The sequence below is a fragment of the Mustela nivalis genome, assembly GCF_964662115.1.
Source record: "Mustela nivalis genome assembly, chromosome: 11".
NCBI lineage: Eukaryota > Metazoa > Chordata > Mammalia > Carnivora > Mustelidae > Mustela > Mustela nivalis.
In genome coordinates, this window is record NC_139030.1 from 20,926,192 (window position 1) to 20,954,034 (window position 27,843).

The following is a 27,843-nucleotide window of genomic DNA, read 5'->3' on the forward strand; positions in this document are numbered from 1 at the left end:
CCCAAAGGGAGAAGAGAAGAACTTTACACCAGGAGGGTGAGGTTCCCCAAGAAGCCCAGCCAAGACTGGCACCTCATTGAAGACTGTAGTCCTAAGCTGTTGCCTTCTACACACAAATAATGTGTGCCCAGATAGACAAATCACCTGGTCTTTTTTGCCAGCACTGGTGCCCTCAAAGCAATGACTAATGGCCAATCTTTGCAAAATCAAATTCTTTTGTTGGGGAAAAGGAATGTGCCTCAAAGCAAGAGTCTCAGCCCACTTTGGAAGTTAATCATACAAATGTGAATTAGAGAAGAGTTTCTTGTTCTGGGGTGCCTGGAACTCACCAGAATATAAGCTCCGTGTTATCTTTTTGTTACTGAACTTAGACTAGAACTCGTCACACAGCAGTTGCTCAATAAGGAATGGATGGACCCATGAAAATACTCTGTATGTGTGGGAAGATGACCATAGCTTTTTTTCAGATTTCCAAAGGGATATGTAACCTCGGAAGGGAAAAGAATTATGGAGTTGGGCCCTAAGAGAGACTTGTTGATGGTCTGTAATCCACTCTGCCAAACCATTTCAGGCATGTGACATATGGATGCTGGAAGATTGTAAGGGGGGTATCAATGCTCACCTACCTTTCAAAGCTTCATTGATGTAGGTTTTGTGGTAGAATATCCTGTCGGTATCTTCCACTTTTGGATTGGTCAGCGCCACTCCATTTTCGGTGATGTAAATGGGGATGTCGTCATACTCTTCCTTGATCCAGTTGAGCAGTCTTCGCATCCCCCAGGGCGCAGCTCTGTCCATTGCTGTGGCAGGCCATGAAGAGTCCTCCGTCTCGGTTGTCTCCCGGTCATCTTCATAGGAGGGTGGGTTTAACCTGGGTGTTCTGTGCTGCACAATTCTGGAGGAGTAGGTGTTCAGGCAGAACACGTCGGCTGTGCCCCTGATGTACCTCTTCTCTTCCTCAGTGAAGCTCGGCAGGCGGGAAGTGGCTAAGTGTTGAAGTTCACTCCTATTCCCCACTTTCCACTTCATGGCATCAGGATAGTCTCCATTTCGGAAAATGGGGTGGGCAAACCAGCCCAGTGAGAACTGCAGCGTTCGGTCAGCTGCCTCCACCTCCCTCGGGATCTCTGGTGACTTGGGCTCTGCCCAGTGTGTACTAAGACTCAAAGAGATTACCCCCTTCTGTTCCTGCCTATATTTCTCATTGTAAGTGTGATAGACTCTGGCATGAGCTTTGATGATTGCATGGCCAATCCTGTAAGGTGCCCAGCCTGGGTCCTTCACCCGTGGAGGAAACTCCCCTGAGCCATAACCTAACCATGCCTGGTATGTGGGCTCATTAAAGGTCATCCAGAACTTGACTCTGTCCCCAAAGGTCTGGAAACAAAAGTCTGCATAGCTGTTAAACAACTCAATCAAGGAAGAATTTTCCCAACCTCCAATATCCTGGAGAGCCTGGGGCAGGTCCCAGTGGTACAGTGTCACCATGGGTGAGATGTTGCTTGCCACCAAGCCATTGATCAGCCTGTTGTAATAATCAACACCGTGTCTGTTGATAGAATTGTTTCTTCCCGTTGGGAAAATCCTAGACCAGGAGAGAGAGAAACGATAGGCCTTCACCTTCAAAGCTCGAAGCATATTCAGATCTGCATCCAATTGGTTATAGCTGTCACAGGCGATGTCTCCAGTGGCACCTCCTTTCACATTGCTCCCTGGTGTGTGGGTGAAGTTATCCCAGATGCTGGGGCCTTTGCCATCAGCATCCCAAGCTCCTTCAATCTGATAAGCTGATGAAGACACACCCCACAGAAAGTCATCCCGGAAAGTGCCATGGTAAAACAGATCTCTTTCAAACTTGGGTTGGTTGGAGAACTTTTCCCAAACAACTTTAGCTTTGGAGGGCACATCAGATGGAAAAGTGAAGGCTCTCATTTTAGGTGGAAAGTTTGATGTACTGGGTGATGGCAGTCTCTTTACTACCTTGGGAAGAAAACCATTCTTTTCAATGATGCTGGTGAAAAAGTAGGCAGACTTCCTGGGAGTCCTCGGCTTGCTGCTGTCGTTGAAGTTGACGTGGTGCAGCCCAAACCTCTGGCTGTAACCAGAGGGGCCTTCGAAGCCATCCATGAGGGCACGAGCAATGTAAGATCGAACATCCACCAAGTCGTCCTTGATAGCTACAGAGAGAAACAAAATTCAGGATTATTTTAAAGTCTCCATTACTGATGTTGCTATTTAAAGGTTTTCCTTTTGGGGCACATGGGTGGCTCAGTGGGTTAAGGCCTCTGCCTTCAGCTCAGGTCATGGTCCCAGGGTCCTGGGATCAAGCCCTGCATTGGGCTCTTTGCTCAGCAGGGAGCCTGCTTCTTCCTCTGTCTCTGCCTGCCTCTCGGCAGGCAGGCAGAGGAGGAGGAGGAGGAAAAAAAGAAGTCTGGTGAGCCAAGGAAAAACCAGCCTCAGAGTAAAGCAACAGCTTTGGGCTCAAAGTGGGAACCAGCAAAGTCTTAAGCCCTATTTTTATCAGATTACACAGACTCTCAACAAACACGAATTGTATAAGAGGCATAATTCATATGCTATGTATAGTTTACTTAATCATTCAATAAATAATTTAATAAGCACCTACACTGTCCCAGGCTGTAAAAGGCTCTGGAAACAAAGATGAATAGAAGTCTCATAGGTTTGTCATAGGGTATTGCTGAGACAGAAGTAAAAAGGCCTCTCACTGGCTGATCAGGCACATCATGTAATCTCTCTGAGCATTATTTTTCACAATTGTCCCATCAAGATAATATCTGCCCCTACTGTGCCTAGGTGCATCAGTCAGTTAAGCAGCTGCCTTCAGCTCAGGTCATGATCCCAGGATCCTGGGATCAAGCCCCACTTTGGTCTCCCTGCTCTCTGGGGAGCTAGCTTCTCCCTCTTCCTCTGTCTCTCCCTCAACTCCCAGCTTGTATACATGCTCTCTCTCAAATAAATAAAATATTTTTAAAATATATGCCCCTATTTTCTGCACAAGGCTGTTTCAAAGATCACTTGAGATAATCTCTTAAAGGGATTCCAGGATTGTGAAGATTACAGAATTGTAATCTTGATGCTAAGGGTACAAGCAGAGTATAAGAGAGAGTGGCCTCAGGAAATCTAGACAAGGCCTTGAAATCTTCTCAACATAGCCCCCTTAACATAGGCAGGTGACTCGCCACTTATCGCCATAATCAGTTGATTAGCACTGACATATGAGATGAAAACTATTTGCCATTCCTTTTTACTTAGAATAAAAAGGCATATGGGGGAAAGTCTCTTCAAAAAATAGCATAGGTGGGGCGCCTGGGTGGCTCAGTGGGTTAAGCCGCTGCCTTCGGCTCAGGTCATGATCTCAGGGTCCTGGGATCGAGTCCCACATCGGGCTCTCTGCTCAGCGGAGAGCCTGCTTCCATCTCTCTCTCTCTGCCTGCCTCTCCATCTACTTGTGATTTCTGTCAAATAAATAAATAAAATCTTAAAAAAAAAATAGCATAGGAAAAGTTAGCTACATGTAAAAAAATGAAACTGGACCAGTTTTCTACACCATACACAAAAATAAACTCAAATGTATTAAAAATATAAATATGAGACCTGAAACCATAACAATCATAGAAAAGAGAGAGCATAAGCAGTAATTTCTCTAATATTGGCCATATCGACATCTTTCTAGATCTGTCCTGAGGCAAACAAAACCAAACCAGAAATAAAGTATTGGGCCTACATCAAAATAAAAAGCTTCTGCACAGCCAAGGAAACCATCAACAAAACTAAAAGACAACCTCTGGAATAGAAAAAGATCTTTGAAAACTACATATCCAAAAAAGGGTTAGTATTCAAAATAAGGAACTGATACAACTCAATACCCAAAAAATAAATAATCCAATTTTAAAAATGGGCAGAACACAAGCAGACATTTCTCCAAAGAAGACATACAGATGGCCAACAGACCCATGAAAAGATGTTCAACAACACTCATCGTCAGGAAAATGTAAATCAAAACTACAATGAAATATCACTTCAGACCCATCAGAATGGCTAAAATAAAAAACACAAGAAACAGCAAGTGCTGGTGAGGATGTGGAGAAAAAGGAACTCTCATGCACTGTTGGTGGGAATGTAAATTACTACAGCCATTGGGGAAAACAGCATGGAAGTTCCTCAAAAAATTAAAAATAGAATTACCCTATGACCCAGTAATTCTACTACTGGGTATTTACCCAAAGAATATAAAAACAGTAATTCAAAAAGATGTTTGTACCCTGTTCATTGCAGCATTAATTACAACAGCCAAATTTTGGAGGCAGACCAAGTCTCTATCAAAAAATGATGTGGTAATGGGATGCCTGGGTGGCTCAGTTGGTTAAGCAGCTGCCTTCGGCTCAGGTCATGATCCCAGCATCCTGGGATCGAGTCCCACATCGGGCTCCTTGCTCTGCGGGGAGCCTGCTTCTCCCTCTGCCTCCCATTCTGTCTGCCTGTGCTCGCTCTCTCCCTCTCTCTCTGATAAATAAATAAAATCTAAAAAAAAAAAAAAAAGATGTGGTATTTATATATACAACAAATATTACCCAACTATAAAAAAAGAATGAAATCTTACCAATTGCAACAACATGGATGTATGGAGAGGGTATAAAGCCAAATGAAACAGGTCAATCAGATAAATACAAATACCATATGATTTCATTCATATGCGGAATTTTTTTTTTTTTTTATTTGACAGCTCACAAGTAGGCAGAGAGGCAGGCAGAGAGAGAGGGAAGCAGGCTCCTCACAGAGTGGAGAGCCTGACGTGGGGCTCGATCCCGGGACCCTGGGATCATGACCTGAGCTGAAGGCAGAGGCATTAGCCCACTGAGCCACCCAGGCGCCCCTCATATGCGGAATTTAAGAAACAAAACAAACAAAGAATACAAGAGACAAACCAAGACTCTTAGTCACATAGAACAAGCTGATGGTTACCAAAGAGGAGGGGGGTGTGGAGATGAGTGAAATAGGTGAAGGAAATTATGAGTACATTTATCATGATAAGCACTAAGTAATGTATAGAATTGTCATCACTATATTGTATACCTAAAACCGATATAACACTGTATGTTAACTATACTGGAATTAAAAATTTTAAAAAATTTAAAATACATTTGAAGCTTTGTTAGGCAAGAATGATTCTGTAAGTATGAATTAACTGGGTCAAAGTTAATGGTGTGGAATGTAGATGTTATAGCTGGTTAAAGAAGATGGAGATTAATGTGGCCAGAACAATGAGGGAAGATTTAATGGGTTGGAGTTCCATCTTATAATGCCATTGTCATCCTATATTGTAACTTTCTGGGTTCCTCTGTAGACTCTGAGTGTCCTCTGGGAAAAAGTGATATTTGTTCAATGTTTTACCCCTACACTCTTATGCAATGTGTGGCACATAATAGGTACTGAATACATTTTTGTTAAATGAATGCATTAAAAGAAGATGATTCCTGATCAGTGGCTAAGACTCAGATGGGCAGAATGGAGAAGGAGGCATTATAGGAAATAACACAGAAGCAAAAACTTGAGGCTTCTGGGGGAGAGTAATGTGAAAGATTCATGCTATTACTACTACTACTACTACTTTTTGGCTTCATTTTCTTGGAAGACTATCTTTGTCTCATTAAAAAAACTCTGAAGACTTGGAGAAGTACCACCCACTTTCCAATCACCAACATCATTCTTACCCTTGAGCACCTCGTTGATATATTTATTGAAGTAGTCCACTCTCAAGGAATCCTCAAAGAGATCTTCGGTCTCCCCTATGGGCATGCCATTCCCAGCCAGGTAGATCGGAACTTTTCCTCTTGTATATTCCAAATATACAAACTGCAACAGTCTCCTTATACCCCAGGGTACTACATAAATCCAAGGGGATGAGGTCTGAGGCCACATAGGGTCCACGTGTTGGGAGAAGCCCCCAATGGTATCATAGCTGGGGATGCAGGAATCTTCTAGGGTCTTGCTGATGAGGCGGGAGGTATAATGAGACAGACCCAGAAAATCAGCGGAGCCTTTCAGAAGCTGCTTCTCTTCTTCGGTGAACTCAGGGAGCTGGGCCACAGGACTGGGGCACCGTTGGTTCATCTGTTGGATCTGGGCCTTCAGGGCAGCAGGGTAGTCTCCATCCACAAAGATGGGGTGTGCAAACCAGCCCAGCATGAAATGCAAGAAGCGTTCAGAGGCTGTGAGGTCCTCGGGCCTCTCTGGAGACAGAGGTTCTGCCCAGTCTGAGTTCAACACAATGCCTACACGTCCCTGCTGCTGTAGACGATAGTGACTATTATAGTGGTGCCAAACTCTGGCATGAGCCTTGAGGACCAAGTGAGCCACCTTGTGAGGAAGAAAGAAGGGAATACAGTGCTTCATAACAACCAACAGCAAAGCCAACAATCATAAGCCAATAACAAGTCTACAATATCAACAAGTTAACACCAATGTCAAGGTTACCAATGTTAATGACAACATTAACAGTGAAAATGTCCACATCAATAAAAAAAAGTAACATAAACAACGTCTGCAAGTCATCAGCAAGTTAATGCCAATGTCAACAAGTCAACAATATCAATAAGAAGTTAAGACAGATGCTAATAATGTCAATAAATCAAGGACATGGACATTGTTGACACTGACAACACCATCAACACCAGTGCTGGCAAGATCAACAATGCAGACAACAGACACAGTAAGTCAATGACAATGTCAATGAGTCACCACCACCACAGACAGGTCAATAGCAGCAGCAGCAGCACCATATTTCATAGTAAACATTGTTAATGAATTCTCTCATGTATTTCTTATAACAACCTTATATGGCAAGTATAATTATTATTACCACTGTACAATGAGGGAAACAAGATCCAGAGAGGGTAGAATGCAGGAAGTCTGACTCTAGGCCTATATTGTCCCAAACAATGCTATTCTGCCTTTGCCCTCAATAATCCTTATTGACTAATTCATCAACAATGAATTTGGGAGGATCATTTTAGTCGCCATACAAGGAATGGGATAATTCTAATCTACCTGTCCTCCTTTCTATAGTGAAATCTAGGAAGAAAACCCATGACCAGAAACCTCTTTGTAGACTTAACTCAAGGTCTTGCAAAAGTTAATAGCTTCCCTTGGCAGAGCACCTTGGGAAAACAGGCAAAAGAGGTGTGCCTGGAGTATAATACACATAGATTTTAATCTTGACTTTGTCACTAACTTGCTCAGGAAACTCAATTTTCTCATTCAGTTTCCTTTTCTGCAAGAAGCAGTAATTATGGATTCATTTAGAAGCACTAAAGAAGATTGTGGATACATGGGTGCCTGGGTGGTTTAGTCATTGGGCATCTGCCTTCAGCTCAGGTCATGATCCCAGGGTCCTTGGATCAAGCCCCACATTGGGTTCCCTGCTCAGCTGGGAGCCTTCTTCTCTCTCTCTCACTCAACCTGCTTGTGTTCCCTCTCTCTGTCAAATAAATAAATAAAATCTTTTTAAAAAGTGTATACAAGCACCAAGCAGAAACCTGGAGGGCAGGCAGGAGCTTGTGGCTGCATAGCTTCCTTTCCTTTTTCATTTTTACCTTCTGAAGATGATGACACTTATTATTGAAGAATTTCATATCAAAATAGGCCCTAGAAATGAAATTCCTCACTGCTTCTCATGTTCCAAATGTTAGTCTTTAACTGGGTCCTAAACTCCATGGCAAACTGCGCTCCTTTCTAAAAGGTAGGACTGCTTGTCTCCTAAATGAGTCCGTGTAAGGCAGAGGGCCTGGTGGGCTATCAGGCCACTAGCAGAACCAGCCATTGTGGCTGCAGAACACGGGAAAGTGTTAATGACAAGTCAGGTGAAAAATGGGCACTGGGTAATAGTGATGTGTCAGTGTAGAGTCATCAATTGTAAAAAATGTACCATGCTGGTAATGGGGGGTGTTGATAATGGGGGAAGCTGTGGCGGGGGGCAGACAGTATATGGGAAATCAATGTAACTTCTGTTCAATTTTGCTATGAACTTAAAACTACTATAAAAAATAAAGTCAACTTAAAAAATGCACTAAATCAAGTGCACTGTGGGTACACTGTGAATGCAAGTAATTATGGATTCATTTAGAAGCACTAAAGAAGATTGTGGATACATGGGTGCCTGGGTGGTTTAGTCATTGGGCATCTGCCTTCAGCTCAGGTCATGATCCCAGGGTCCTTGGATCAAGCCCCACATTGGGTTCCCTGCAAGGGAGCTAGGACTGGAAGGAAACATGGGAAGAATCAGGAGAGAAACTTTTTCTATGAAATTTTCCCTTAAAGGCATTATACTGTTTTAATTAATACATAAGAGCAAGATGTGAAGGACCAAAGTGAGGTAGGCTTTCCAGGAACCACACTTGTAGGGATAAGAAGCCTAAGGAGAAGAGGTTAGTATGAGTTTTACAATGAAGAGATGAATAGAAAAGTTCCAACCTTCCATTTTCAGAAGTGTTCTCTTTCAGTGTGTATGGTCACTTGCTGAATGAGAACAGAGTAGAAGCCTTGACTTCAGTGCTATGATTTTTTGGCATTTCATCGTCACCGATTCCAATTTTTCTCTCTCATTGTGGACATTTGAGACTGTTCTCTAATTTTCTTTTTTAAGATTTTATTTATTTTTTTGACAGAGAGTAATCACAAGTAGGCAGAGAGGCAGGCAGAGAGAGAGAGGAGGAAGCAGGCTCGCCACTGAGCAGAGAGCTCAATGTGGGGCTCGATCCCCAGACCTTGGGATCATGACCTGAGCTGAAGGCAGAGGCTTTAACCCACTGCGCCACCCAGGTGCCCTGTTCTCTAATTTTCTTATGTGTATTTGTATCATCTCCAAAAAGCTTTATATCTCAAGGACATGAGCCATAGCGTCCTCTTTAACAACCAGTATGAGGCAAAGACTCCTATTTCAGGAAGAGAACCCCAAGTGTGGTGGGAGAAAGCCAGACTAACCAGTTCATCCTGAAGAAGGCTGCCAGGGAAGGCTGAGATTTTGAAGAAATATGGAAAGGACGGAAAGGGCCTATACTAAGCCATTTAAATTACTGTCTCCAGTATATACTTCCCCTTCTTATGGGAATGCTACACTGACTAGCCTCTGGAAAGCTGAACCCTTTCTCCCTCCTTCCCTCTCAGCCATGTGTGAAGGGTAGAGGGGGCATCGGGACCCAGACCAGCCAGTGCATTCTAGTCCCCTAGCCTAGACCCAGTGACTGGCTCGGGGGTGGGCATGCAACCCAGGCAGCAGCCACAAGACACAGGAAGGCATTTGCTGGGAATGCCAGAAGAGAGGCAAGCTTGCTTTCCTGCTGGTCTTGGAGGAGAGCGGGGCTGCGGCCATCTGGTTAGCAGGCAGTTCAAGTAGAAAGCCAGTAGGGGGGGCAAGAGAAGAAGAAAAATTGAGTACTAGTGGCACCGTTCTAGGTCTGATCAAACTCCACTGGGACCAGCTAAAACCCAGCTTTTCAGTTTCCTACGGAGACAGATTCCCTCTTTGCTTAGGTTAGTCTGGGTTCGGTTTTCTGTCATTTTCCACTCTCCACATGGAGAATGTGCTGGCCCCAATTCTGGCCCCAAACGCCAGCCTTCTACGGACACCATTGGAAGCAGTTTCTGTTCTCCGACCCCCAATTCCCTCAGCCAGCTGCGCTGTGCCACAGACATAATAACTGTTTTCCAAGTGCCAGCACAGCGTCTGGAAAAATAAGGCGATTAACAATTTCCAGTGCCTTCCCTCCCACTTCTGGCTTCTTTTAAAGGACAAAAAGGAAAGTCCTGCTAAAGGGAAGAGAAAATGTCTCCCCCAGTGAGGTGGGCCCAGACATACCTTGAAAGAGGCCACGCCTGGGTCTGAGAGGCCTGGCGCATGGCGGCCAGTGCCATAGCCGGCGTAGCTCATCACCCACGGCTCGTGGAAGGTCACCCACAGCTTCACGCGGTCGCCGAAGGTGGCGAAGCAGAAAGCCGCATAGTCCAGGAACGCGTCCACCACGCTGTCGTTCTGCCACCCGCCATGCTCCTGCAGCGGCCGGGGCAGGTCCCAGTGGAAGAGCGTGGCCATGGGCTCGATGCCCGCAGCCAACAAGCGGTCCACGAGCCTGCTGTAGTACGCGACGCCCTGGGGGCTGGGCCGGTGCCCGCGGCCGCTGGGGAAGATGCGGGACCAGGAGATGGAAAACTTGTACACCTGGGCTCGGAGGCCCCGAAGCAGGGCCACATCGATGTCCACTTTGTGGTAACTGTCACTGGCCACCTCCGGCGTCACTGCGCCCCGGGAGGCATTCAGGTGCCCCATCGGGTCCCAGACGCTCGGCCCCCTTCCGCCCTCGGCCCAGCCGCCTTCCACGTTGAAGGCTCCGGTGGAGACACCCCAGAGGAAGTCTTCAGGGAAAACATCCCGCAGGAAAGCGTCTCTCTCAGCCCTGGACTGGTTGGCAAAGGCTGCCCAGACTCTCCGGTAGGCCGAGCCTTGAGGCGAGGAGCCGGCTGCGCGCCCCACATCCCGTGGCGCGGAGGCCTGAAGGGACCGGCTGCCAGTCCGAGAGCAGGGCCCGCTGCAGGGTTGGGAAGACAAAGGGACACAGGGATGACTCTGCGGCTTACCTCCGCCCTGAGACAGAGGGAGAGCGACAACGTGGGTCATCAGGGGAGGTTCCAGAAACACGGAGGGAAAAAACCATAGCCACAAAGTTGTCGACAGGAACTGACTGATGGGTCGGGAAATTACTATTACTGCCTGTTCTTAGGTCAGTTATTATTGCTCCTGCAGGAGTCAAACACTGTGCCAAGCCCACTGTTCCCTGTATTAGCTTGCCCTTGAGTACTGTCTTTGGTTCTATGCCATTTTTTCCTTATTATTATTTATAAAAAACATAGCTAATTGGGGTGCCTCTGTGGCTTCTTGGGCAAGCACTGGACTCTTTTTTTCTGCTTAGGGCATGATCTCAGGGTCCTGATATCAAGCCCTGTGCTGGGCTCCTGCCTAAGATTTACTCTCTTGGGTGGCTCAGTCATTAAGCCTCTGCCTTCTGCCCAGGTCCTGATCCCAGGGTCCTGGAATTGAGCCCTGCATCCGGCTCCCTGCTCCATGGGAAGCCTGCTTCTCCTCTCCCACCCCACCTGCTTGTGCTCCCTCTCTTGCTGTGTCTCTCTCAGTCAAATAAGTAAATAAAATCTTTTTTTTTTTTTTTAAGATTTTATTTATTTATTTGACAGAGAGAGAGATCACAAATAGGCAGAGAGACAGACAGAGAGAGAGATGAGGAGAAGCAGGCTCCCTGCTGAGCAGAGAGCCCAATGTGGGACTCGATCCCAGGCCCCTGGGATCATGACCTGAGCCGAAAGCAGAGGCTTAACCCACTGAGCCACCCAGGCGCCCCAGTAAATAAAATCTTAAAGAAAAAAAAAAAAAAGATTTACTGTCTTCCCCTGCCCCTCCCCGACCTCTCAATAACTTAACTAAATAAAAACAACATAGCCAATAATGATGGCTTTAATTCATTATGCCTTAATTCTGTACTGGCCACTATGATAAGAATGTTGGTCTCTTGGGCGCCTGGGTGGCTCAGTGGGTTAAGCCGCTGCCTTCGGCTCAGGTCATGATCTCAGGGTCCTGGGATCAAGTCCCACATCGGGCTCTCTGCTCAGCAGGGAGCCTGCTTCCTCCTCTCTCTCTGCCTGCCTCTCTGCCTACTTGTGATCTCTCTCTGTCAAATAAATAAATAAAATCTTAAAAAAAAAAAAGAATGTTGGTCTCTTATTTAATACTTACAGATTTATGAGATAAGTACTACAATTATGTATCCTTATCCTGCAGAAAAGGAAACTGAGACTTTAAGAAATGAGTAAGTTCTGGGCATCAGCAGACCAGCACCTAGTTACCAGCTGGTACAGAAGCAGTTCAATAATTGAGCTACTGGTATAGCTCTACTGATATGCAGTGGCTCAATATTAACTCTAGCTCTTCCACTGGGACCTGCCCTGGGGTACTGAAGGAGCATGGTGAGTGGCATTCCTTTCTCCATGATGCCTGGACTGTGGATATAAAAGTAGGAGCTCAAGCATCCATCCGGGGCCATAAGATAGAAGCCTTACTAAGGATGACAAAATGAGATAGGAGCCTGGATTCCCAACAATTATACCTTCTCTAGATTATCCGTCTCCAGCCTTTTTAATGTAAATGAACTCATATCTCATTTTCTTTTAAATGAGAACTCCTTGATGACACAGTTTGCAAGTCATACAGCAGTCTATGCTTTTAGGGGCATCTGGGTGTCTCAGCTGGTTAACTGTCTGCCTTTGGCTTGGGTTGTGGTCCCAGGGTCCTAGGATCAAGCCTCCTGTTGGGTTCCTTAATCAACAGGGAGTCTGCTTCTCCCTCTCCCTCTGCTCGCCCTCTCCCTCAAATAAATAAAATTTTTTAAGATTTCATTTATTTATTTGACAGAGAGAGATCACAAGTAGGCAGAGAGGCAGGCAGAGAGAGAGGAGGAAGCAAGCTCCCTGCTGAGCAGAGAGCTCAATGCGGGGCTCAATCCCAGGACCCTGAAATCATGACCCAAGCCAAAGGCAGAAGCTCAACTCACTGAGAGCCCCTCAAATAAATAAAATCTTTATAAACAAGCGTGCTTTTAACCATACATCACTATATTTGTGTGTAGATATTTATATATTTTAATATTTCATATAATAAAATTCAGACAAATATAGATTTGAAATAAAACAGAACGTAAAAATGCTATCCTTACATGAATAGTCTATTTTCTATTTTGTTTTATTTTTAGTCCATTTCTCTCCTTCTGTCTTTCCATCCTTCATTTTTTAAAATAAAACACTTTTTTCTAATATTTCAAAACAAACCCTGAATTGATTTCCCAATCTCCAAATACTGCCCTGCGGGATGGAAAGCACAGCTCAAAAGCATGTGGCAGTAATGGGCAGAAGACATGAACAGACATTTCTGCAAAGAAGACATCCAGATGGCCAACAGACACATGAACAAGTGCTCCACATCACTCAGCCTCACAGAAATTCAAATCAAAACCACAGTGAGATACCACTTGACACCAGTCAGAATGGCTAAAATTAACAAGTCAGGAAATGACAGATGTTGGCAAGGATGTGAAGAAAGGGGAACCCTCCTTCACTGTTAATGAGAATGCAAGCTGGTATAGACACTCTGGAAAACAGCATGGAGGTTCCTCAAAAAGTTGAAAATAGAGCTACCCTATGGCCCAGCAATCGCACTACTGGGTATTTACCCTAAAGATGCAAATGCAGTGATCTGAAGGGCCACGTGCACCCAAATGTTTATAGCAGCAATGTCCACAATAGTCGAACTGTGGAAAGAGCCTAGATGTACATCAACAGAAGAATGGATAAAGAAGATGTGGTGTATGTGTATATATGTACATTTGTGTGTGTGCGTGCGCGCGTGTGTGTGTGTAATGGAATACTATGCAGCCATCAAAAGAAATGAAATCTTGCCATTTGCGACAGCGTGGATGGAACTAGAAGGTATTATGCTGAGCGAAATAAGTCAATCAGAGAAAGACAATTATCATATGATCTCCCTGATATGAGGAATTTGAGAGGCAGAGTGGGGAATTTGCGGGGTAGGAAAGGAAAAATGAAACAAGATGGGATTGGGAGGGAGACAAACCATAAGAGACTCTTAATCTCATGTAACAAACTGAAGGTTGCTGGTGTGGAGAAGGTGGTTGGGTTATGGACACAGGGGAGGGTATGTGCTATGGTGAGTGCTGTGAAATGTGTAAGCCTGACGATTCACAGACTTGTACCCCTGGGGCAAATAACACATTATACGTTAATAAAAATAATTAATTATAAATAAACAAACAAATAAATAAATAAATAAATTTAAAAAGTTTGTGGCAGTTATACCACCAGAGGGCAACCTTGAGGAAAGGTCTGTGGAGGTGGGTGTGTTCGGTCCAGGGAAGAAAATATATGGGGTGGGGGTGAGGGAGGCCCAAGGACGTGCAATCCAAGAGCATCTCCTGTCCAAGTGCCATCTTGTGGAGAGAGGATGACATTAGTACTAGGTTGGCACAGAGCACAGAACTGGTAGAAGCGACAGGGACACTGCAGAGGGACCTCAATGCCACGGAGCAAAGCTGGGTTTTCCAAACCTAAACACCTCCTGTTTTATGAAGCATTCGCTAATACATTTGCTAAAACAGCAGTTGGGGGGGGGGGAAATGATCTATAGTTATGGATTATCCATAATATATGCAGGTCTCTGGAGCACAATCAGGACACAAGTGACACCCACTCAGTAAACAGCCTCAGCTGCTCTGACCCAGCCCTCCTGATCCTGGCTGTCCTCCTAGCTTGGAAGAAATTAGGTCTTGAAGAAATAAACAAACAGCCCCTGGACAAAATACAGTGTGCTCTAAAGGCTTTTTTTTTTTTTTAATTTAAAAATTATTTCAGTAATCTCTATACCCAAAGTGGGGCTAAAACTCACAACCCTGAGATCAAGAGTCACAGGTTCTTCTGACTGAGGTAGACAGGTGCCCCTCGTTTACTCTATAGTTGTTTTTTTTTTTTTAAGATTTTATTCTTATTTATTTAATTGACAGAGAGAGAGACAGTGATAGAGGGAACACAGTCAGGGGAGTGGGAGAGGGAGAAGCAGGTTTCCCACCAAGCTGGGAGCCCAGTGCAAGGCTTGATCCTGGGGGGATCATGACCTGAGCTGATGACAGGCGCTCAATGACTGAGCCACCCAGGCGCCCCTCTAAAGGTTTAATGCGGGGAGTCTAGGGTTTGCCTAACTTGGGAAGAGATTTAGCACAGGAAGCCTTGATCCCTATGCCTAGGCCTTTCAGGTAGCCCCCCTTCAGCTGTCCCTCCCCTGCCCCCAGCCACCTCGGATCATCCCAGATAATGCTCTTTCTCCCCCATCTGGGGAGCAGTGCTTCTCTCACAGTCTGGCATTAGAGTCATTTGTGGGCCTGTCTCCCCTCTGGGCTGTCCAGCCCCCAGTGGGCTGTCCACCGATGTCCACCTGAGTGAGGACCCCTGGATGTCAGGTTACTGTTAGCAGGCATTGGACTTTTGCTTCAGGCCAAGGTTTAGAGGGAGAGCCTTGGAACAGGTGTTACATGACATCTTGTGGTTTTGCAGGCACTGAGCTTTCAGGGTAGCCCTACTTTTTATGGCCTCTTGAGTACTATTTTCTGAAAAGATGTGGCCAGCATGCCTCCACTGACGCCAAGCGTGGTCAGGGAGCGGTTCTGGCCTGTCTCCTCTTTCCACCGTTCATACTCCCAGGACAAAGTCTTACATGCAGCAGCTGCTTTGGGCTTGTTGGTGTGACCTGCTGGCTTAAAGTAAGTTGAGAGGACTGAACAACAGAATATACACGTGTTGGGAGAGGAAAAGGACAAAGAGGTGGTAGCAGCTAAAGTGTATGACCTTAGACTGAGCTGTCCTAGTGAAGGCTAAGGTGAAGGACAAGGAGAGCTCTACCTGAAAGTCTGGGAAGCCAAATGCTTCTTTCCAGTCTTTGTCCTTTGTCAACAAATGCTGCGTGAACTCATGCGTTTAACACACCCATAGAAGGCTGAGGGATCTAGGGAACCGACCTGCGGTGTTGCTCACCACACCATCTTTTTCTTGTTCACTTGAGAAGCATATCAGACTAGAGTGTGTGAGGGTGTCATTATGGGGGTAACCTCATATCCACTCTAATTTTTTTAATATGCCATTTACAAATTTTGGTACTTCAATCATTCAGTGAGAAATTATCTGCAACCACACCATAGATTAAAACCTTTCAGAGGCACCTGGCTGGCACAGTCTGTTAAACGTCTGACTCTTGGGTTTGGCTCAAGTTGTGATCCCATGGGTCGTGGGATCAAGCCCCGCTCAGGTTTTGTGCTCAGTGTGGAGTCTGCTTGAATTTCTCTCTCTGCTTCTCCATCTGCTCCGCCCACCATTCACTCCCTCTCTCTAAAACACATAAGTAAATCTTTAAAAAAATAAAATAAAACCTCTCAGAAAATCCCTGAATTAGGCTTCTGCCTCACTGCAACAGCTGAATCTCCAACCTACACTACTGGCCCCTTGTGGGAAAGAGGTTTCACAGTTCACAGGAGGAAACGGGTGCAGAGAACTCCCCTCACTTGTTCAGGTCATGTAACTTCAATGGGACAGTCAGCTCTATCTCTAACCCAGCCTTCCACAAACACACACTACCTCCAGCAAGCTCTTCAACTAGAAGGCAAGGGTTCAAAATCCCAGCTCTGCTTGCTGTGTGGACTTGGGCAAACCGCTAGGCTCACAAGGGCAGAATGACAAGGGAGGATGCAAAAACACGTGAGCCCAGAGTCAGATGCAGTGGGAGACTGGCTTTCTTGCTGCTGTCCCCTTGGAGCCTTCATTTCTCATCCGGATAAAAATCACTGGCCAAGAGGCAGATGACAACAGTCCCCCGTGAGTACACACGTGAAAGAGCATTCTGCAAGTATCACGTATTGATAGTTCAATAGGAAATCTAACATTACCTTTTCTTGGAACTTGGTGAACAGCTTAGCAGAGTATTAACATCAGACCCAATGGTGAGAACCTGGTGTTCACTTATGGCTGTAAAACAAGAAGTTTAAATAAGGCTCCTGGAGGCCCAACCAACAGTGTTTATGGCTGATCAATTATTTTCTTATTTATTCCACACCCAAGCTCCAAGCAATCATTCTAAGCTCCCTGGAAAATACCATGTGCTAAAGAGGTAAGGTTGTGGGAACTGACTTCCATGTAGCTAGAACAGTGGTTCTCAAACTTCCCTGTGCATCTGAATCACCTGCAGACCTTGTTAAACACAGATTGCTGGGCCCACCCCAGAGTTTCTGAGCCAGTGCATTTGATGTGGGGCTCAAGGATTTGAATATCTAGCAAGTTCTCAAGGGATGCTGACCCTGCTGGTCTGAAGACCACACATGGAGAACAACTGATTTAGAAGAACTCAAACATCAGAACAAGATGGAATTTTTAAAATTGTTGTGAACTATGCATAAACAATAAATTGACCATTTTAGCCATTTAGAAAGGGATGGAACTTAAAAACAGAAATCATTATGCCATCAAATGTGAGTTAGGGTGAGGGTTATTAAATTGTATCTATGGGTGAGTGTCGTGAGGTCTATGAAGCTGGCTCAGCACTGGCTACAAGTAGTAGAAAGGGCACTACTGACCTCTACTCTACTCTACCTTATAGAGTGACTGGAATGAATACCAGGACACCCAGGAACCTGCCCTCTCTAGTAGACCTCAGCCCCTGATGCCTTAACACAATCCACCTTTCCCTTGATGTGATTGGACCCTGAGTGATCTCTTGATCCATGGTCCACCAATCAGATTCACTCTGATGAATTTGAACTAAGAGACATGGAGAAGATGGTCCATGAGCTGCGGGTCTTAGATCTGAAGATTTCAGTAAGGTGCTCACCAGGGCCATGTGCAAGCTGAGGTAATGGGGAAAAGAGCAAGGATAAGTGGAGGGGGGCAAAGGTGAGAGATCTTGGAGGGAACAGTAATGAAAAGGGACACTCAGGCACAGAGCAGTTCCCATACTTATACCTGAACCTGGAAGCCTAATGGTCTTTATTTCCAAAAGACCAAAGCATCTTTGTCATCTTTGTACAGAACCTCTCTTCTTTCTCAAGTCAATGGGAGCTAAGGGACCAAGAATACAAAGGCAAGGGACACTACGCCCAACTGGGGAGATCTCTTAGACCAGCCCTCTTCTGGTCCCTCCTCTTATTGGAACCTCAGACTTTTAAAACTGCTACTCCCCAAGCCAGTGCACCAAATATCACTCAAAACCTCACCAGCAAAATCAGAACCCTCTTACACTGTTGGTGGGAATGCAAACTGGCATAGCCACTCTGGAAAACAGTATGGAGTTTCCTCAAAAACTTAAAAATAGAGCTACCCTACAATCTAGAATTGGCACTAGTAGGTATTTACACGAAGGATACAAAAGCAGTGATTTGAAGGGACACATGCACCCCAGTGTTTATAGCAGCATTATGCACAACAGCCAAATTATGGAAAGAGCCCAAATATCCATCAACTGGTGAATGCATAAAGAAGATGTGGTGTATATACAATAGAGTATTATTAAGCCATCAAAAAGAATGAAATCTTGGGATGCCTGGGTGGCTCAGTTGGTTAAGCCACTGCCTTCAGCTCAAGTCATAATCCCAACGTCCTGGGATCGAGTCCCACATCGGGCTCCTTGCTCGGTGGGAGCCTGCTTCTCCATCTGCCTCTGCCTGCCACTCTGTCTGCCTGTGCTCACTCTGACGAATAAATAAATAAAATCTTAAAAAAAAAATGAAATCTTGTCATTGGCAACAACATGGCTAGAACTAGAGTATATTATGCTAAACAAAATAGGTCAGAGAAAGACAAATACCATAGGATTTCACTCAGGCAGAATTTAAGAAACAAAACTGATGAACATAGCAGAAGGGAAGGAAAAATAAGATAAAAACAGAGAGAGAGGCAAACCATGAGACTCTTACCTACAGAGAACAAACTGAGGGTTGATGGAGGGAGGTGGGTGGAGGATGGACTAAATGGGTGATGGGCATTAGGGAGCGCAGTAGTTGTGATGAGCTCTGGATGTTCTAGGTAAGTGATGAATCACTCGATTCTACTCCTGAAACCAATACTGCACTGTATGTTACCTATCTTGAATTGAAATAAAAACTTAGAAGGACAAAAACAAACCTCTCCAGCAATGGTCCACTCACCCTTGAGAAGGCTAAAGAGCGGCCCGGTTGAGTTCTTCCTGGCGGAAGGACAGTCTTGGAATCTCAGATTGAAGATAAAAATTTTCACTTTTGGCTCAATAGTCTGAAAAAGATCAAAGCCAGAAAGTGAACGGGAGCTGTCTAGAGTAAGTCTTTTGATAACAGGGATAGAGCTTCAAGATGAGAAGCTATAAATACCCTGGTTTGAGAAATGTTCTCCAGCCAGGTCATTTAGGGATGGGAGCAGACCCTAGACCCTGAGCGGGAACAGTCGACGCTTTTCAGGAACATCAGCCACTCTCCCCATTGACCCCCAGCCAAGAGACAGGTTCAACATGCTTACAAGTCTCCTCCTAGAACCCGGCCCGGTGTTGGGACCAGGAACAAGGCCATCCACTCACGTTAGGGGCCTTTGTTATGACAAGAAGCTTAATCAGGTGCCACCATAACAGTATTTATGAATGTCTGGGGTTTGTGTCAGAGGAATCTGGCTTGATGGGTGCCTGGGTGGCTCAGTCAGTTAAGTATCCCCCTCTTGATCTCAGCTCAGGTCTTGATCTTAGAGTCATGAATTAAAAACAACAACAGCAACAACAAAGAAACGCCTAATCTGGCTTGATAAGGGGAAGGTAGGTGATAGATGGAACACGATTAGCCATAAGTCAATAGATTTTGAAGGTGGGGATGGATTCATGACACTCTCCTGTCTATGTTTAGATATATTTGACATTTCCCATGATAAAAAGCTAAAAGAAGAGGTCTTCATTCAAAAGGAGCAGATGTGACTTTTCTCTCATCTTCTTCTCCACAGTGAAGGAAACATTTGAAGGTTGGTGTAAGGGCCTACTTAGCCAAAGGGAGCCATTTTGTTGTTTATGCAGTAAACTTAGATTGACCCTGCCCCTCCCAGAGGAACTTACTTAAAAGCAAGTCTGGGAAACCAGTCCCAGGTAGCAAAGCTCAGATACAAGGGTAGGTCAGGCCAGGTGGAGACATCCAATCAGTGGGGCGCACATATTGTCTCCCTAGCTATGAAGGAGAGTGGGCCCCACCTTTTGGGTGCCAATTCTGACCAAGGTGATAGGCTAGTTCAAATATCTACTAGGGTAAATTGAAATTCAATTGGCTACCCATGTGTGACCTAGCATGACTATGCAGTTTTCTCTGTGTGTTGCAATCTCATTGGCCACCTGTGTGTGGCCAGGCTCAACCACATGGCCTTTGCTCTATAAAAGTTAGTCTATGAGGCTGGGAATCATCACCTCTTTGTAAGATACGGCCCCAACCAGTCTTGATGCTTGGCGCAAGATAAAGCTTTGCTTGACCTTCGCTTTGTATCACTCTCGCTCCTTTGATCACAGACCCGTTATTGGGAGACCTATCTGTCGGCATACAGCTTGACTTCACCTTAAATAACCTTTTTTGGGGAGGCTGGCTTTGGTCATTTTCCCCACACCAAGTTTTCCCTCCTCGGAGGAGTTAAAGGTCACTGAGAGATACCAACACAACCACTTCCAAAGAAGGTGGGCATGTTATTTTCCGAGTCACCTGCAACAGTCTCCCTTCTTCATAGATAAGGCGTCTTCAGATTGGCGAAGCTAAGTGGCCCAGGACCACAATTAGTGGAGCTGCAGCTCACACAGCCCTTGTCCTTTCCCTGTGCTGGGAAACAGAGGATTTTCTCTATCCTTAAAGGTCAATACACAGTGGGGGCGGCTTGTGCTATCACAGGATGGGAGAGCTGGAGGAGTCTTCTGATGACCAGAGAATTCCCTGGGAGAGCAGAGCCTCTCCTAGTAATAGGATGTGAGAGGCTGCTCATGCACCTCCCGCAGATTTCAGAATTCAGACGTGCTGTGGCTCTTTATCGAGATGCTGGCCCTGCGGATGGCCTCTAGCCCAGAGCACCTGTGTGCTGGTGGGAGGAGCAGCGGCTGCTGGACCCTGAGGCTCAGGGGATGTGCACGTGCTCTGGGGAGAGTGGAGGGAAACAGGAAGGGAGAGGGCACCTGCTCCCCCCCTGCTCTGCATTCAACCCAGAAGGAGGCAGGGGACCTGCGCTAAGGAGGGATGGTAGGCACGCGAGGCACGCGGGGAAGAAAGCTGTGGGTGGTGTGATTTGGGTTCCTGGGTGAGAATTCAGCTGTTCTTCCTGTCCTGGGGGGCTAAGTGTGTGGGAACACTACAGGCTTGTAACCAACGACCATGGAGAGGGCCGGTCTCCTCTCCAGCTCAGTTCTGTCCTCATAGTTGGAAATCCGAGTAGCCATCCGGAATCTCTGGGCTGCATCTGAGCTGTCAAGGGCAACACGTGAAATTTAATTCCTACCTAAGGAAATAAAAGGAACAAAGAACCGCCGCAGGGCAAAACCAAGGGCAGCCTGAGTTTGTCCAAGGCAGGTTTTACCGTTGGGCTGGCCAGCTGTTGACTCAGTGTTACGGCTCTCGCCAGGCACTGGTGAGGGCAGGTCTTCTTGAAAATGTTTCGATATAAAGAGGGAAACCCTGTAAACCACATTCTCAAGCAGAAATGAAGCCCAAGCAATGCTGATGGGCTCTCTAAAGCATGCTACGTCTGCATAAGCCAGACAGTTTTAAAACGTCAGCGTGGTCTGAATCCATTCACTGAGCAACAAGCTCTGGCCAAATTCCTTAAGGAAGACAAAGGACAGGTTTAGTTATCACAGGCATCGGAAGGCTTCGAAGATGCTACATAAGCGGCCCTGAAGGACCAGAAATCTGGCACACAAGCACACCAGGGCACAGTCAGGTCAAGGCAGTTCGGGTTCAGGAGGGAAGACAGTTACAAAAATAACTAAAATTACACGTGATTTTCAAAAACGCCACCCTCACTATAACGTTCCCAACAACCTGGAATTATTTTTGTTTTGGAGAGGCAGTGTGGTGTCAGGAGAATGCCTGCTTCCAGTCCCAGCTCTGCTCCCTACCTCGTGTCTGACCTTGGTTAGGTTTCTTACGGTCTGGGGTTGGCTGTGGCGGGGGCGAGGGGGTGTGTGTGTGGATATTGTGAGCATCAAGTATCCCACCCAGAGCTGGGCATACAGCAGGCACGAAAACCACAGTGGCTATTGCTCAAATGTCTTGCAAATGCATCTGCTGTCTTGGATTATGAGATCATATTCCTTGTAGATAATCAAAGCAGTGGTGCCTGCAAAGGGTGGCAGGAAAATCCAGAGACAAGAGGTAGGAAGGATGCTAATTCATCCATTTCCAGCTTCCAGCCTCAGGTCAAATGGAGGTCCCACCTAGCTGCTGCACTGAGGGTTTGACACTGATGAGCTTGGCCTCGCAACAGATAATTCCTCTAACCACCCACCTGGCTTGGCGGTGGGGATGTTGGGTTTCAAAACTAAGAGACACGGGGCGGAAAGCAGAGGGGAGCGGCTCTGTGCCCACCCCAGCAGGAGCAAGAGGAAGGTATGGGTGAATGCTGGTGGCCAGACATCCCCAGAGAGGCCTCTGAGAAGGTAGCTCTTCAGGGCTAAGTATGGAAATACTGCTAGGACTCGGAAGGTAAAATCCCTTCTACCCTATGAGGAGGTGGGGGGGGCAGTCAGGACTCTTGGGAATTTGGAACTTGTCTTCCACAAGGAGTTGCTCAGCAGGGACCAAGCATAGGGGAGAAAGCTAACACTTAGGTAGGTGGCAATCAACACACTTTCTCTAACTAGTCACAATCATTATACTTAAGGAAAACAATCCTGGGAACAGGAAGAAAGGGCCTGAGGTTACAGGAAGGTTCTTATGGCTGGCATCTGGTTTAGCAGACCTGGGTGTGAAAGGTCTTTTCTTTTTTCTTTTCAGTTGTGAAATACATATACAATTTACCATTGTAACTGTTTTCACATGTATGGTTCAATGGCATTAAGTCCACTCATGCTGTTGGGTAACCATGGCCACCATCCAGGAAATGCCTTTTTAAATCTTAGAAAGAATACTGGAACTTTAATTCTTAGATTTCAGCACAAGAGATCATGTAAATATTTACCTTAACAAGATAAGTCCCCTTATCCTTTACAGAGAAGAATGCCGACCTCCCCCCCTCCCCGACCCCTCCATGTTCTCCAGCAATGCAGCAAGGGAGATCTATCTCCCCGGTGCAGCTCGGCCTCTCTGCCAGCTGTGGGGGCAAGCTCAGTTTGCCCATCAGCTGGGCATTAAATGTCTAATATGCTGCTGGGAACCGTCTCCATTCATCATCAATGTGAGAAATGGCTCAAATTACCTGCAGTTTACTCAGCTTCTGTGGCAAACTCGCCTCACTTTGGCATTCATAAGACAAATCAAGGGAGAGGAAATCGACAGCACCCTAGAAATAAGTAAATAGGGTCATTAGAACGTAAGCAATTTCAAGGCAAACTGCTGTTCAGAAATATCCCTTTTTCTTGCTCCTATTCCTAAATGGATACTCTCTGAAGGGAGATTTTCCAAGGGACAAGCAGGCAGAGGACAAGTGGGGACAGAATGAGAGTGTGCGTGTGGGATGTGCCTGCCTGTTTTGGGGAATATGTCACCAGGTGCTCAGCAAAGTGCTTGGAGCACAGTAAGTGCTCGATCAATGTATATGATTAAATGGGTGGATGAATGAAATGCGTTGTGCCAGAAATGGTGGCTTCCCATCAAACAGGTGAGCACTAAGGGAGTCAGGCCAGAGCGGCCCTGGTCAGCACCCTCCTCCCAGCGCTCCCATTTTGCGGAGATGGAGAGAGTGGAGCCCTCAGACACCAACAGAACCCTCAGGGATCTCTCCAGACCCTACTGGGATTTGGGGTTTCATTTTAATTGTAGGCTATAGACACTGGCTACCGTCAGGCCACAGTCTCAAGTCCGCCCCAGTGGACCCTCGCTGGGCCCAGAGTCTTATCAGAGAATATAGCTCTCACAGTTCTGGCCATACCCTCCAGAACGGTCTCTGGCCTCCATATGTTCTAAGAACTTCAGATTCGCAGAGTCTAAGCCCATCGAGATACCACTGGGCTTCCCTCTCTGCCCTTCTCCTAAGTCATTCTATCCTTATCAGGACTAGATATCACCCTGCAGAGATGATATGTTCCCTCGGGACAAAGACCCTGATAATGACAATGGCTTCGGATGACAACCAAGTGCCCTGTGGACCTTTGGTAACTGACTCACCAGGGTTTCCCTGTGGCTTTCCTAATCAATTCATCATCAGTTTTCACCAAATAGCCCACACCTTGCTCCGCTTTGCTTAGTACCACTCCAACCCTTCTCTCCCCACCTCCAGCTCTGACTTTCCTCTGTTGATTGTGTGCGACACCCAGTCATTGAGTTCCTCCTCTGACATCACTGTGCTCAGTGCAATGGTTAAGGACTCACATTTAAAGAGGCGTAAGAACCACAAAAGCTTACAAATTAATAGAGAGTGTTAGCAAGTACGCCAAGGACATGAAAAAACACAAAGAGTTAGAAACATGATAAGCAAAGTCCACCTCAGAGGTCGTCAAACTCACTTGGGAACTGGGGAAGCCTATAAAGACACAGGACCGTCCCTCCACGTTCAGCTGGGGCCCTTACGTGATTTACTAGCTCTCCAGGTGATTCTGATACACAAGGCTTGGGAAGTGCTGGTCTAAACAAAAGGCTAAGTGTTCCAAGTGGAGAGAGAGCACATCAGGTGGAGCAAGGGAGTATGACTAAATGAGGCCTTCTGATGGAGAGCATATGCACATGTACATTGTAAACGGGTAGAATTTTGCTGGAAGAGATTTGAGCAAGGCTGGGATAGGAAGGTCACATGAGCGCACATGCAAGAAGACAGGAAGAAAGTCTAGCATACACGCTGGGGAAAACAGGAGGGGAGACCTGAGAGAGAGAGCAAGACAGCCCGAGCGAGCCACACTCTGGAAGGCCCTGAGCAGTTTGTACCAATTCCTGCAACCTGGGCAAAATGCACATAACATAAAATTTAGCAAGTTCAGGGGCATTAGTGCATTCACATTGTTGAGACACCATCACCACCATCCATGAAGCACTTTTTTAAAATCTCAGAGTGAACCCAGGAGAAAACTGATAAAAACCGATTAAAAAACTGTGCACTCAGAAATTCCAGAAGCCCTGGGTGTCACCGATTGGAGCAAAGAGACCAGTTCAAAGAGACCAGTTCATAGGCTATTGCTCAACAAGCACTTTTCTGATCAGCACTTTGGTCTTCTGAGTTCATAACTGATAGCGATTATTACCCCGTGTAAATTAATTTAGACAGCATTCTGGCCATCCAGTCAGGCTCGGAGTTGGTTATTCAGAATCTTATCACATCTGGATTTTAAGTTCCTGAGCTGGTAAATCTGAGGACCGGACCCTGACCCACGGAGCCTGCATCATCACACAGACACTGGTGTCTGTCATAGGGCCCCGTGCTATCTACATGACACCCTGCCAAATGCCACAGAACTACAGAAATCAGCTATTTTTTTCTGGTGACTTTCTGTACTGCCCAGCTGCCAAGCTTACAGAAGTCAAGGCTGTTTAATTCTCAGATTTTTAAAAAAAAAACTTTTTTAAAAACTGTAGTTCAAAAGGTATGTTTAGAGGAGGCAGGAACCAACATGGGATTCCAGGGAGCACATTTCTTAAAAAACAAAACAAAACCCTTTACTCTTTCTTGTATCTTCCTAGCAATCTGTTTTCTACAAATTGGCCTCTCCTCTAAGAAGCTATTTTGGACTCTTAATAAAAAAAAAAAAAAAAAAAAAAATCATAGCAGGGCACCTGGGTGGCTCAGTGGGTGAAGCCTCTGCCTTCGGCTCAGGTCATGATCCCGATGGAGCCCCGCATTGGCCTCTCTGCTCAACGGGAAGCCTGCTTCCCTTTCTCTCTCTGCCTGCCTCTCTGCCTACTTGTGATCTCTGTGAAATAAAGAAATAAAATCTTAAAAAAAAAAAAGCAAACAGAGGTGTTGGACTTTTTTGCATAGGCAAGAGCTGAGAGTGCAACAAATGACATTTTGTTTGTAAACATGAATCTAGAGAATGGGCCACACTCAGAAGAGGCACTTTTAAAAATGTCAAGCCAACAGACGAAAACTTCTCTTGCGCTCTCAAATTAAAATCCCAACTTTCTTCAGAGGTTACAAATGCTCTTTTGAGGGGCTGTCATCACCTTGGCAAGCGAAGATGTGGACGGTTCCAGCAGGAGCTCTGAGAGGGCGTCAGCTTGCAGGACCACAGAGAGCTTTCCACCTAAAAGCAACCAGAGGAATCCGCTGCAGGTGAGTGAGGAGGGACGCTGGGACCATGGAAGCTGCGACCATGGAAGCTGCATGGGGACTCCTTTCCTGTTCTTTAAAAAGAACCTGGCACCTGGGTGGCTCAGTCAGTGAAACGTCTGTCTTCTGCTCAGGTCATGATCCTGGGGTCTCAGGACTGGGCCCCGTGTGGGACTCCCTGCTCAGTGGGGAGCCTGCTTCTCTCTCTGCTGCTACTCCTGCTTGGGCTCTCTCTGTGTCAAGTAAAATAAGTAAAACCTTTAAAAAAGGATGAGGCGAGATTTCTGAAGAAAATCACTTACATGACTTACCCTTGCTGAAAGATTTTGGATAACAAGGTGGCTTTAAAAACAGCAAAGTCCCCTTAAAGAATGTCTCTTCTAAAACGGGACCCTGAAACGCAAGACACCTCTACGTCTTTTAGAAAAATAATATCAATGACCACGCCCTGCCCCTTCACAGTGTAGAAGGCTGTGAGGGGAGAACTGCTTCCTCACCTTCGCTGGAAGGCTGGGTGCTCATTCCCTGTACACCGGCCATTCAGCCCCCACTGCGCATGCACGGAAGGGTTAAAAAAAAAGCGGAGGAACCGTAAACACCTGAAGCGGGTACCTACGTGCTTTGATATTTGATGACCTACAGTGGTGCTGGTACACGAGTGCGTCTCAATCCTCCGCGTGCTTGTGGGCAGACTGAGCCCCACAGCGAGTGCGCTTTATTTTATTTTATTTTTTTTTAAGATTTTATTTATTTGTCAGAGAGAGCGAGCGAGAGCGAGCACAGGCAGACAGAGTGGAAGGCAGAGTCAGGCGGAGAAGCAGGCTCCCTGCGGAGCAAGGAGCCCGATATGGGACTCGATCCCAGGACGCTGGGATCATGACCTGAGCCGAAGGCAGCTGCTTAACCAACTGAGCCACCCAGGCGTCCCGCGAGTGCGCTTTAAAGTGCCTCCCAGGTGCTCCCCTCGCACTGTGTTTCCAGAAACACGCCACCGCGGACGCGGGCGTCTTCAGCCGTGCACCTTGCGCGCTAGCGCTCCGGATGCGCCTGAGTGTTTCCCACTGCACTGTGTGCTCGCTGAGGGGCAAAATGTAAAACCTTTCCTCAATCCCTCCAGATACCACCTTCAACGCTGGGTGCATAGCAGACGCGGGGGTTTGGAACCACTAAGCAAAAACGGAATGGTACTGGAGTTTGGGAGATAAACTGTTAGGCTGTCTTCCTGACTTCACTTTTCTCCAGATTCTCTAGAGGAGGAAGCTGTCCTGAGACAGTGAACCACGGCTAACAGCTACAAGAGTGCTTGGCTTTGTTTTGTTTTAGTGATCTCTATGCCCAAGATCAAGAGTCGCTCGCTGTTCAAACTGAGCCCCCCCACGTGCCCCCAAATGGGCTTTACTTTGATAAACACGATAGAACTTTGAAATCTTCTGCGTAGGGAATATCACTTAGAGACATTCAGTCCTCGTTCTGATAAGATAGAATTATTATCTAGTTACTTAGTGATTGTGCCTGATGGGCCCCTTTCCTTTGCACAGATATCCGTGCTTTCATTCTTCATCACGTCAGCGCACCTGGAACGTACAGTTTGTGCTGAACATTTTAAAATGTACAGCTTAGTGTCATCTCTAAACCAATAAATGAAACAAGAGTAGTACAGTTAATCATTTTTATTTGACTCTGCAAGCCGCTTTTAGAATTAGAGTGAATAAATGTACTTGACGTTCCAGAAATTCATACATCATACAAAATAATCAAACTTCCCAA

General features: G+C 46.1%; 1 protein-coding gene across 2 annotated transcripts in view; it reads right to left on the bottom strand.

Annotated features, from left to right (window-relative positions):
- The window catches only part of LCT (lactase), a gene marked incomplete at its 5' end in the record, with an annotated part of 54,189 nt that overhangs the window by 19,597 nt on the left and 6,749 nt on the right, over nt 1–27,843 (bottom strand). The window contains 8 exons of one of the 2 annotated variants that reach the window (XM_082689280.1): nt 627–2,177; nt 5,733–6,378; nt 9,875–10,601; nt 16,581–16,659; nt 18,831–18,933; nt 23,077–23,160; nt 25,971–26,050; nt 26,574–26,605. In XM_082689280.1, coding sequence (XP_082545406.1) covers nt 627–2,177; nt 5,733–6,378; nt 9,875–10,601; nt 16,581–16,659; nt 18,831–18,933; nt 23,077–23,160; nt 25,971–26,050; nt 26,574–26,598 — 3,295 coding nt within the window. Of the gene's footprint in view, nt 1–626; nt 2,178–5,732; nt 6,379–9,874; nt 10,602–16,580; nt 16,660–18,830; nt 18,934–23,076; nt 23,161–25,970; nt 26,051–26,573; nt 26,606–27,843 lie in introns of those variants that run through there. The other variant, XM_082689279.1, reaches the window with a different exon arrangement.